The 12,692-nt window shown below is 51.4% G+C and overlaps 1 protein-coding gene across 2 annotated transcripts in view; it reads left to right on the top strand.

Annotated features, from left to right (window-relative positions):
- CSMD2 (CUB and Sushi multiple domains 2) overlaps positions 1 to 12,692 on the top strand; it is a 679,919-nt gene that overhangs the window by 392,670 nt on the left and 274,557 nt on the right. For both annotated transcript variants that reach the window (XM_043461986.1, XM_043461987.1), the window contains exons 11-12: positions 1,742 to 1,845; positions 5,138 to 5,250. In XM_043461986.1, coding sequence (XP_043317921.1) covers positions 1,742 to 1,845; positions 5,138 to 5,250 — 217 coding nt within the window. The remainder of the gene's footprint in view (positions 1 to 1,741; positions 1,846 to 5,137; positions 5,251 to 12,692) is intronic.

The raw sequence follows: 12,692 nt of genomic DNA on the forward strand, positions 1-12,692 counted from the left end.
TCCTCTCCATGGGTCCCAGGCCCGGTGCCGAGAGCCCAGCACGGGCAGTGCCGGCTCACACACAAGCACAGCAGAGGGTTCCTTCCTGGGACCCCGAGAGCACCCTAGGGTGAGGCTCTGCTGCGCTGTTTGGTCTGGACAGCAGAAGCCTGCACGGCCATAGGAAAAGCTAACAACGGGGATTCTTTACTCCTCGAGTTAGCAGAAGAGAAAGCAAAGAAGCACTTTCTGCCTCCCTACAGGGAGACTGGAGATCTTCATCACACTGAAACCAGACTGAAACAGACAGAAAGAGGACCAGCTGAGATGCTTAGGGGAGGCGACTCTGAGCGTCCTGTCTTCGTGAAAGGCACCACCACCCACCACCCCGATTGCCCCAGCCGGGAATCTGCAGGTCATCCCAAACCACCCCTCCCTCAGTGCCCACATCCATCAGTCACAAAGCCCCAAGCACTCCAGGACCTGACTCTCTCTTCCGTCTGCATCACCCTCCTGCACTGCTCACCACACCGCCCCTGCAGCCTGGAGCCTTCCTCACCACCCGGGCCCCACTGCTGCCGTGTCAGTTTCCACACAAGCCTCCAGACCAGCGTTCTCCTCCAACACCTGAGCGTCCCCGTCACCCACTGCGGACAGCGCTCCTGACGCCGCTCCCGCAGAAGGAACGCAGCTCTCTGGGGCAGGAGGGGGCTGTGAGAGCCTGGCTGCAGGCAGCCTTCTCAAGTTCTAGACGTTCCTAAGTCACCTCCTTGCCCTGAAAGCCCATCACATTGTCCCCCCAGAGCGAGGCAGCTGGCAACTATGTTCTGTTTCCAGATCTGCACTGATAGACACTGAGCGCTTGTTCTGGAATGTTCCATCTCTGCCACAGCTCAGGCCTTCTGCGCCTGACCCCTGCCTCTCCCAGCATCCCCCTTGGACCTGACAGTCTTCCAGAGCTGTCAGAACTCTCAGGACCCACCCCACCCTCATCACAAACAGTCTCCCAACCTCGCCCCACCGCAGGCTGGGTGAGCTGCAGGCTTCAAGTAATATCTGTCACCTACACACTTGGTGTCTAGGGTGTGTAGGTGTGTGAGGTGTGTAGGGTTGTGATTATTAGTTTTTTTTCTCTCTGCCCCCTCACCTACGGCAGGGATCATGTCATGCTGACCACTGAAACCCTGCCTCCTAGGCTGGCACGTGGTGGGTCTTTAGTATATATTTGTGGCAGGCAGGACTAAACCAAGTAAGAGAGAAGAATCTTGTTGAAATGCCTTTCCTGGAACATTCATTTATTCCACAAATAGACAAAGTGCATGGAGAAAAGCGGGCACAGGAGAGGCTGAGAGAAACTTCTGCAGGTCCCCAGGGACCACATAGCTGAGATTCCACATGTGGCCTGAAAATTTGCCACCAATTCCACAGGGATTTCTGTGCGTGAAAGCATGAAGGCAGAGTCTAATCATCTCACAGTTGGCCAGATGTGCCTGGGGTTGCCATGACAGCCCCCAGAATTGTCCAGATGTTCTGTGATCCAATTTGGAAAACATCAGGGAACCCCAGAGACTGTGTGGCCCAGAAGAGAAAAAGCTCACACTCTGAAAGGTGGCCGGGAAGTGCTCGGTGTGGATGGAGGGTTGCGTGGGGTGTTGTCACGGTGCTCTGAGCATCGGGACATGGAGCTTCTTGCTGTCTTTGAGGCCAAGAAAGGCTCTCCCGGCGGCCCCTGCCTGCTGCCTAATCCCTGCTCCCTCCGCAGGTGATCAAGCTGGCCTTCGAGGAGTTTGACCTGGAGAGGGGTTACGACACCCTGACGGTTGGGGACGGCGGGCAGGACGGGGACCAGAAAACGGTGCTCTACATGTGAGTGATGCGGAGCATGTGGTGGGCAAGGCAGGAGCACGTGTGCCTTGGCTGAGGGCAGTGGGACGGGCCTGCTGAGTCTTCCTGCCACACTCGCTGCCACCTTGCTATGGCCAGGACAGGTGGCCTCAGCGCTGCTGCTTTCAGCAGCAATCCTTCCATCTCTCTCCACTCCTACCAAGGAAAACAGGACGCTTCTCATGAGGAAAGATCAGGGAAGGTGTGTAGGAGGAGCAGCCTCTTGGGGAGCCAGGGTAATAGAGATTTGGCGTGTATGCCTGGAGCATTGCAGTTGGCTGTGTGCATCTATGTAGACCCTGCTTCTGCCACCAGGAGTTTTTCCTCAAGGCCGTGTACATCTGTGGCGGCCTGACTTCAGACAGAGGCAGTGGAAGTGTTTTGCTAATTTCCCTGCATGCTCAGAACTGTCTGGGAGAAGGATGGTTTCCGGGAATTGGGACCGCATGGACGTAGTGACCACATATTCTGAGCCCAGAAAGGTTAGAATGACATGGTCTAGTCAAGGGAAAGGATAATGTTGGGTTGTCCCGGGTTTCATTACACCAGGTCTCAGCTGTTGGGGGCCATTTGGCTCCTCTGTCCACCATGATTAGCCTGACTTGAAAGCAGGAGTATGTTCCTATTCAGTGTGTGTGACCCAGAGTCCGACAGACAGACAGACCTGACCTCGTCCACCTCCCCTGCCAAGAAGGAGGGGAGATTTCACATACATTCGGTGACTACTGTGTGCCCAGACACATCAGTTATCTCATTTAATTCCCACAGGAGCCCTGTGAGGAAGGTGCTATTATCCCATTTAACCGATGGAGAAACTGAGGCCCAGGGGGTACAAAGGTGGCTGGTGGCAGAACTAGCACTTGAGTTCGTGTCTTTTGATTCTGGTCAAGGATAGAATCCCATGCTATTACCATACACCCTCCCAGCCAGCACCCTCTGCTCATAATGCTGAGCAAGAAATGGACATTCTGTAATAGCTGGCTTGTCCAGAAGCTGTTCTGTCCTGGGTGCTTCTCATACCTCCCCACATCTACCGGGAAAGATCCTATTAGTGCAGTTGAATGAGGTCCCCTAGCATGTTAAGTGACATGGCTGGGATTTGGGATCTCTTGAGAGAAAGGAATGGGATGTCAGCCTGAAGGGCAACCTCCCTACTGCCTACTCTCCACTGTAGTTGTCAGGCTTCTCCGAAGAAACAACCAGCAGGATTTAGGCTTCTCCAAAGAAACAACCAATAGGATATACTTATGAAGAAAAGGATTTATTATATGATAATGGGAACTGACAAGCCCCAAGACCTGCAGGCTGAATCAGTAAGCTGGAGAGCCAGGAGAGCCGATGATGGCGTTCTAGAGCAAAGGCCAGCAGGCTCAAGACCCAGGAAAAGCTGAGGTTCAGTTCAAGGGCAGGGTGGGAACAGACACTGTCCTAGCTGAAAGTCAGGCAGGCAGAAAGCATTCTCTTTCACTTGGGAGAGAGTCCACCTTTTTGGTCTACTCAGGTCTTCAACTGATTGGATGAGGCCCACCTTCACTGGGGAGAGCAATCTGCTTTACTCAGTTCCACTTTTTAAATGCTAATCTCATCCAGGAACACCCAGAATTATGTTTGGTCAGATATCTGGGTACTCTGTGGCCCCATCAGGTTGTCACATGGTTTACCCATCACACTCAACACCTCCCCTCTTCTCTGCATCCCCATCACTCACCTGCCCTGGTGTGCTGACCTGTGTGGTACACCAGCTCAATGTACCCAAGAGGCCAGGATCCCACTCTGTCTCCTTCATGCCCCAGTATGCTTTGTCATAGAGAAAACCTTAGAACAGCAGAGCTGAAAAGACTGGGGGATCATACAATTCAACCCCTCATTTATATGGGGTGAAAAAGCTCAGAGAGGCTCAGCCACTTGCCCAAGGTCCCACAGCAAATGAATGACAGATCCACGGCTTGTACCCAGGTCTCTGGACCAGTCTAGCTTGAATGAGATCCCAACAAGTTCTGTAGCAGCCCAGGGACTCTCCCACCACCCTCAGATCTCTTTAGTCCAATGTCAAGTTCAAAACTTCAGGAATGATGTGTGGCAGGGGCCATCACAGTGTTGTGAAGTGATTGTCCTCCAATTAAAATAAATAAATTTAAAAAAAAAAACTTCAGGGAAACAATGCAAAATGATTCCTTTGTTGTCATCATTGGGTCATGCAAAAGAAAAGCAGAAGCCTGTCTTCTCCCTTACTCACTACCATCCTGGGGTCATTCCTTACTCATTGCAGAATGTCTGTCAGGGTCAGGTCCCCAGGCCAGGGATGTCACATGGGCCAAGCTAGTGTATGCCAGGCAGTCTATCCCTGCTCCATCCCGACGGCATTCATGTTGTACCGATCATTTCTCTACAACCAACTCAGGCCCCCTCAAGCTTTGAGACCCTAGGGTGGAGCAGAGATTAGAGCTCATTAATCCAACCACCCCTCCCCAGCCCCTCACACCCCATCTGTGCTGAAGATTTGTCTGGTCTCAGCAGAAGAAGGAAGTCAGGTTTCTTCTGGTACCCCAGCCTACGCAGTGGAATCTGACCCTGCCACTCTCCAGTAGGCTGATCTTGGGAAAGCCACTGCCCATTTTGTACCTCCGTCTTCTCATCTGTACGATGGGGGTAACACAACTCCTACCTCGCTGGGCTGTGGGGACACTAAATGAGATAATGGAAGGGAAATGGTCTGGCTTGGGTAGGTGCCTGGTGAATGCGAGTTGAATCAGACTCCTCTCCATGTCTAAACTTGCTTTTTCAGAAGCAGTGTTGCCCATGGTGGGGGCTGCACTTAAAGCCTCACTTTCTCATGCTGGAATGGGAAGACATGCCTCATTAAAAGGAGTGTCTGGGTTCCGACTGGGAAAATGGGTTTCTGTCTGTATCTTCCCTGCAGTCCCGTTCACACGAAAGGTGGGAGGTTGCGGGAGTGTAGACACTCCCCTCGATTGGACCTGGCTCCAGCCATCCCTCCCTATGCAAGTGAGAATGCAGATCTCTCCCCTGAGCCCAGGGGTCTGGGGAGGGGAGTCGCGGTGCAGAAGCAGCTTGGCCTGTGCAGAGGGGAGTGGTCATGCGTCTCCCAGCACGTGAGCACGTGCTGCCAGGCTCAGTGCCCACAGCACTGGGACCCAGGATTCACACGAGTGACCCTGGCTCCTCGATGTGCCTTTAGATGCCATCAGTGACACAGTCTTTCTGTTGGGGTTCCACGGTGGGTTCACACCTCTAAATGTCTCTCTCCCGACAGCCTGACAGGTACGTCGGTCCCAGATCTCATCGTCAGCACCAACCATCAAATGTGGCTCCTCTTCCAGACAGATGGCAGTGGCAGCTCCTTGGGTTTCAAGGCTTCTTATGAAGGTAACTGATGCCGTGGGGGAGCCAATGAGTCAGACACTTGGGGTCTGCTTTAAGTCAGCAAACCCTGGGTCCAAATCTTGGCTCTGCTCTGTACTAGGTTCCTCTCCTTAGACCTGTTATTCGACTTCTCTGAGCCCCAGCCTTCTCCTTGGTCCAGTGGGTCTCCTTGGCTGTTTTGAGGATTATCTGGGGCCAGTCACTTAAAGTGCTGGCTCCCAGCACCAGGCACACACATCAGTTCCACCCCTGATTCACACCTGGCCTGTGTAGACCTTTGCAAGTCCTCATACTTGCTTACTTTTTGAAATCTTTGAACTGGAGACAGTAGCTTCCCAAGCTACCCTATTTGGCTGTCATGGTGATGAGTGACTGTATGCACAGGGCTAGGGCCAGACACACACCACTGGTGACCTGAGGAGGGTGCAGACGAGGGTGACCTTCATCTCTTGGTGGGAACAGGCACTGAGGGAACAGCAGTCTGGGCTCCAAGAGATATTGTCACGATCATTCATCTTTGTATACAGCCAAACCTCCTGATGGCAGATGGCTGCCAACGCAGATCCCCACAACAAGATCCCCATCACAACACCCCCAAGTCTTTTGGAAGGCCTTGTTAGGTACCCGACCCTAGACTAGCACTCGGGGAACAGATGCAGCAGATCTAGACCTTCACCGTAAAGGACCTGCATGGTCAGAGGAAAAAACAAATGAGCTATCTTTTTTTTTTTTTGCGGTATAATTGCCTTACAATATTGTGTTAGTTTCTGCTGCACAGTGAAGTGAATCAGCCGTAAGCATACATATATACCCTCCCTCTTGGACCCCCCTCCCACCCCACCTCCATCCTACCCCCTAGGTCATCACAGAGCACCAAGCTGAGCCTCCTGTACAAATAAGCTATTATTAAAGCAAGATAATCATCGCCAGCAGAGCCAGTGGGAGCATAGAGAAAGGCTGGTCATCCTTTCCGGGGTATCAGGAAAGGCTTTATCAAGACAGTGAGTTGTCGGTCTAAAATGACGAGGGGGCTACCAGACAGGGGGCAGCTGTGGGGGAGAGGGGCATCCTCCCACACCTCATTCAGAGATGGTGTCCTTCTCCATGGGACCCTGCGCATGCTGCGTGTGTGCATGCATGCTAAGTTGCTTCAGTCATGTTCAATTCTTTGCCACCCCATGGACCAGAGCCTGCCAGGCTCCTCTGTCCTTGGGATTCTCCAGGCAAGAATACTGGAGTAGGTTGCCATGCCCTTCTCCAGGGGATCTTCCCAACCCATGGGTCAAACCCACATCCCCTGCATTGCAGGCAGATTCTTTAGCCGCTGAGCCACCTGAGACGCCCACACAGGTCCCTGTAGGGGGAGCAGCTCCAAAGGTCTCTCACTGCACTCAGGCTGCCTCACACCTCCCGTGGACCAGGACCTGGCCTCTGTGACCCAAATGGGTACACAGGGACTGTACTCATCTCCTAAGGGCTGCCCTAACAAACCACCACCAACTGGGTGGTTTCAACAGCAGAAGTTTATTCTGTCACAATTCTAGAGGCCAGAAGTCTGAACTCAAGGTGTCAGGAGGGCCAGGCTCCCCATGAGATTCTGGGTAGACCCCTTCCTTGCTTCTTCCTGGCTTCCGGTGGTGGCCGGCGATCCTTAGCTTGTAGCTGCATCATTCTAATCTCTGCCCCTCATGTTGCACGTCCCTGTGTGTCTCTCTGCTCTTCCCGTGGAACATCAGACATACATCAGACTCACCGTCTTAACTTGATTACTTCTGCAAAGACCCTATCTCCAAGGAAGGTCACATACACAGGGGCCAGGGGGTGAGGATTCTGCACATCTTTTCTGGAGAACACGATTCAACCCATAACAGGAGGCCACTCCTTATTTCCTGCAGGAACACTGTCACACCTTGATGCCCACTGGGGTCGGGATGATAGAGGAACTGTCCTCAAAATAGGAAGCACACCTCTGAGTGAGACAGACCAGCAGACAGAGAACTGGGTGACATGTGCTGAGTTCAAATCCTGATTCTGTCCCTTTCCAGCCTCTCCAGGGCTCTGTGTCTTCATCTGTGAAATGGAGATAATAACAGGCCATTGGGGACAGTGCTGCAAATTATAAGGTGATGAGTGAGTTAACTAGTGAGTGAGTCCAACAAAGGTCCATCTAGTCAAGGCTATGGTTTTTCCAGGGGTCATGTATGGATGTGAGAGTTGGACTATAAAGAAAGCTGAGAGCAGAAGAATTGATGCTTGTGAACTTTGGTGTTGGAAAAGACTCTTGAGAGTCCCTTGGACTGCAAGGAGATCCAACCAGTCCATCCTAAAGGAGATCAGTCCTGGGTGTTCATTGGAAGGACTGATGCTGAAGCTGAAACTCCAGTACTTTGGCCACCTCATGCGAAGAGCTGACTCATTGGAAAAGACCCTAATGCTGGGAAAGACTGAGGGCAGGAGGAGAAGGGGACGACAGAGGATGAGATGGTTGGATGACATCACCGACTCGATGGACTTGGGTTTGGGTGAACTCCGGGAGTTGGTGATGGACAGGGAGGTCTGGTGTGCTGCAGTTCACGCAGTCGCAAAGAGACGGACACGACTGACCGACTGAACTGAACTGAAGTGAGTAAGTACAGAGGTAGTTAAATGAATGTGCTCTTCTGGCACATAAAGTTATATATATGCAGGAAAGAGCCCCAGGCAAGAAATCAAGAGACCTTGATTCAGGCCCAAGCTCTGCCACTCACTTCTTTGGACATGGGAGTGGATTTAGACTCAAAGTTTCTAGGTTTCCCCATTTCAGCAGTTGCATAGATGTTTAGCAGTTACCAAAAGTGGGGAAGAATGATTCTGTGCCATCCATCTTCCCAAATCTTTCTACCGTATTCCCAAATCTTTTCATAGCTTATTCATGGCTTGAATAAGACCAAAGTCACATGAGTTTGAGATGGATGGTGGTCGCTACAGTCAGCAAACAGCAGGCAGAAAGAGCTCAACAGGGTGGAGCAGTTGGCTAAAGTACCAGGATAAGATGAAATGGGGAGAAATTTCAAGTCCTGTTTGAATGTTCAAAAATTGGCTGCTAGAATTTTTCCCAGGGAGTGAGTGACACTTTATTCTATTCTGATCAGGCATCAGAGAATTGGGCAGAGGTGTGGAGACCCCAGCTTGAGATGGATAAGGAGAGGACTTCAAGTCAAACCCAGTGAGAAAGGTTAACAGCCCCCTGAATGCTTTTTCAGAGAAAAGTGGACTCAGGGGAGACTTGAGAGCTGTGTCCAAATATTTGAAGGGTTGTTACGTGGGAAAGGGGAATTGGGCTCGTTTGGTGTGATTTCATTTTAAAAGAAGGGGACCCATCGTTTGTGGAGAGCCTATGATATACCAGAAGCTGACCATCCATTGTCTCATTGAATGTTCATTGCACAAACAGTGTCACGTAAAGACTTGAGATCCCTTGGGGACCACTCACTTATAGGGGTGGGGATGCCCAGCAGGGAGGACCCTGACCCTGCCTCCATCTCCCCCTCTCCTCCTGTAAGCCCTCATTTAAGAGGGGATTTGTGGCTAAGCACTAGCTTGAAAAGTACCACTCCATCTCATTCCATAATTGCAACTCTGTGATGATGGCTGCTCTTTTATAGTAGAGGAATCGGAGACTCAGAGGGTAAGTGACCTGCCCAGGGTCATACAGAAGTGTGGGACCCGGCAGAGTCGAGATTCGACCCCGGTCTCTCCGACTTCAAAGCCCATGATTTTCCTCTTATACCAGGAGCCCTCCAAAGTTGCAGAATTGCAATTCCTTATAAAATCGTTATGGAAGCCAAAGCTCTGCCCTAATCAAGGGGGCCACATATCGTGAGCCTGGGGTCCTTGTTACTAGAGATTGGATGAGGTCATTTGTCCATTTCACTCAGTATTGATTGATATATGACCTGTATGAAGCTGGGGGCTGAGGTTACAATAGGGGCACATAGACTTGACCTAAAAACATAATGCTATGTGACCGCTGGTCACGAAATAAGTGTGGGCCGGAGGACTTCTCAGAACCATGACAGAGTAGGAAGAGAGAAGAGAGTCTGGGCATCTAGAGACCTCACTAACTCACAGGGGCTACCTCAGTTCTGGGTGCAGAGGCAGCAGGTTCCGTGAAGATAGAACGGACTCTGGACTTGGACCCGAGCTGCTGAATCCCAGCACAGCCCCAGATGTATGACCTTAGGCAAGTCATACAGTCTCTCTGAGCCTCAGGTTCCCCACTGGTGAAATGGAGGCAATAATGTCAACCGTATCACACTGTTGTGCAGTGTTATGAAACGAGATTACAAAAGGCTCCTGGCACATTGCCGGGAGCACAGAGGTGCCGTGCCCTGGGGGCCAAGAAAGGCCCTGATGACCACTGCCCTCCACTCTAGGGTACATCCTCCTCTGCAGGGACACAAGTCTCTCTGTCTGTCCCCCAGGTGTCCCCAGCTTCCTCGGATAGCCCTGGTCCTAGGTCCCTGCCTCCCCCTCACTCCCTAGGCTGGCTGGGAAAGGAAGTCATTCACGGTGGCTATGGTGAAGCTTATGGAGGCAGAAGTGGCAGAAGGCAGACCCTTGTCTCCAAGGGTCTCAATCAAGGTTTCAGAAAGAGTTGGCACCTTGTCCAGCAGGAAGAACCCAGGAAGGATTACATGTTGGGATGGGCCTGCCTTTCCCTTCTTGTCCTTCCACCTTTGACCTTGTGTTTGAGGGTCTCACACCTTCATGCTGAGTCAATGCCTTCTTTGTGGAAGAGGTGGGCGGCTGAGTTCCCTGGGGCCCCGATGTGACTGGTCCCTTCCCATCTGTTCTGGGCTTCTCTCCCTGCCACTTCCTGGGTCCTCTCCTCCCTGGCTGCTCCCTCTCAGCTCCTGCATGGTTCTCTCAGGGCAGGCGCTTCTCAGGCCCTCAGCTTTCATCCTCTTTCTAGAACCTTCCACCATTGATCACATCTACTCCCATGGCTTCAACCTAGCCTGAACCCTGGGGACTTTCAAATCTGCTCCCCAATAGACATCAGTCTACTTGTGACACATCTTACACAGCTTCCCCCTTGGATATCTCGAGCCCATCACATCTGGCTTAGGTCTGTTCTGGCTGCCATAACAAAATCCCAAAGACTGGGTAGCCTAAATAACATAACTTTATTTTCTCACGATTCTGAAGGCTAGAAGTTCAAGGTCAGGGTACCAGCTGATGCAGTTTCTGGTCAGGGCTGACTTCAGATGGCTGCCAGATGTCTTTCTGGCTTGCAGGTGGCTCCTTCTCACTGTGTCCTCAGAAGGCCTTTCCTGGATACGTGCACATGGATAGGGAAGAAGAATGCAAGTTCTCTGCTGTCTCTTCTCATAAGGACACTAATCCTGTCAGATCAGGGCCCCACCCTATGACCTTGTTTAACCTTTAGTATGTTCTTAGAGACCCCATTTCCAAATACAACCTCACTGAGGGATTAGAACTTCAACATATGAATTTGGGGAGACACGAGTTTTCAGTCCATTAACACCATCCAAAGCCAAGCTCTCCATCTCCACGCCCACCCCTACACCCCCGTCTCCCCTGTCTCCATACCCAGCGCCACTACCCGCGCCGTCACGCGGCCTCCCTTCCACTTCCTCCTTCTGCTGTCTCTGACTCAGTCCCCAGATTCTGTCAGCTTTCCCTCTGTCACTGATGTGACTGAGGCCTTCATCACCTCTCCCTCCACCCCAGCCTTCTGCCTCATGCAGCCCAGTGATCTTCCTAGAATCCAAATCTAGCATGGTTCCTGCTACATTAAAAAAAAAAAAAAACCTTTTTAAAAAAATATTTATTTACTTATTTGACTCCATCAGGTCTTAGTTGCTGCACACGGGATCTTCGTTGCATTATGCAGAATTTTTCGTTGCACTTTGAGGATTCTATAGTTGTGGCACACAGGCTTAGGTGCTCCATGGCATGTAAGATCTTAGTTTCCTGACCAAGGGTCAAACCCACATCCCCTGTGTTGCAAGACAGATTCTTAAACAGTGGACTGCCAGGGAAGTCCCAGATGACAACTTCTCATTGCTTTCAGGATAAAGCACAGTCATTCACATGGCATCCAAGGCCCTCTTTGATGATCATTCCAAGCCAAATGCTGGCTCCTATCAAAGCCCATTCTAGGCAGATGACAGGTTATTAATGTATCTGGTCCCACAGGGCCTAGCCCAGGGCCTGGCACAGTCAAGCACCCTTCCTCTATACCCTCTCAATCCCCTTTGGCCTGCTTTACCACCTCCCAGCACTCAGGTGCCAAGAGCCCACATTCCCCACTGTCCGCATAGGCTCTGGGGTCAGACAAACCCAATTTACAATCGAGTTCTGCCACTGGCCATGTGTGTGATCTTCAGCCAATCCCTCAGCTTCCCTCAGCCTGAGCTTTCTCATCTGTGAAGAAGGACTGATAAGCATTCATCTCATAGGAGTCTTGAGAGAATTCCATACAGTGATGCCCCCAGCATAGGGCCTGTGTGGTGTGTGTGTGTGTGCACTCAGTAGCCCAGTCATGTCTGATTCTTTGTGATCCCTTTGGACTGTAACCTGCCAGGCTCCTCTGCTCATGGAATTTTCCAGGCGAGAACACTGGAGTGGGTTGCCATTTCCTACTCCAGGGGATCTTCCTGACTCAGGGATCAAACCCTCATCTCTTGCACCTTCTGCGTTGGCAGGCAGATTCTTTACCACCAGCAAAGGGCCTAGCATTTAGGAAACACTCAGCTTAGAAGCCTGCTCCCCTCCCCTGGCTCCATAGTCCTGCAGCTCTCCCTCCAACCTAGACTCATGGCCCAGAGCTTCAGCATTACCTCTACCCCCATCTTAGCCTCCTTTTGTCCCAACTCTTAGGAAATTCCATACAGGACAGGACACCTTGGCTCAGGAATGGGAGGTTGACAGGGATACAAATGTTCCCGCAGGTGGTATGGGGCATTTGAGGCCGGAAACCTCTCCTAGGCATACCTGACCCCATCAGCATCAATACCCCTTGTGCCCCAGTTGAGGTAGAGAGAAGCTTCCTTCGGGTAGGCAGGTGGTACCGCAGTATCACCATCCCCTCCCATTAAAAGTTCAAGCCCCTGGGTGGAAAAAGTTGAGGGATTTATTTCCCAGAAATTCTTCTTGTTCTGTTTGTCACATCCCAGGTTGGAGTCGGGGAGGGGCCTCCAATTCCGTCAATATCCACATCCTCAAATCTTAGAAACTCAGGCCCCCTCCATGAGGGCAGCCAGCTGTAGGAAGCGCATTCACAGTTGCAATTGCTCTGCTTCCCAGCAGAACAAGAAATATTTAAGGAACAGGCAATTAGCACTTACCAGAAACATTATAAAATTACATACAACTTGCTAACAAGTTTTAGCATCAATCTGGGAGTCTCCTTGCTTCCTGACTTGGAGCCTGGAATC

This window comes from Cervus canadensis, chromosome 2 (assembly GCF_019320065.1).
Source record: "Cervus canadensis isolate Bull #8, Minnesota chromosome 2, ASM1932006v1, whole genome shotgun sequence".
NCBI classification, from domain to species: domain Eukaryota; kingdom Metazoa; phylum Chordata; class Mammalia; order Artiodactyla; family Cervidae; genus Cervus; species Cervus canadensis.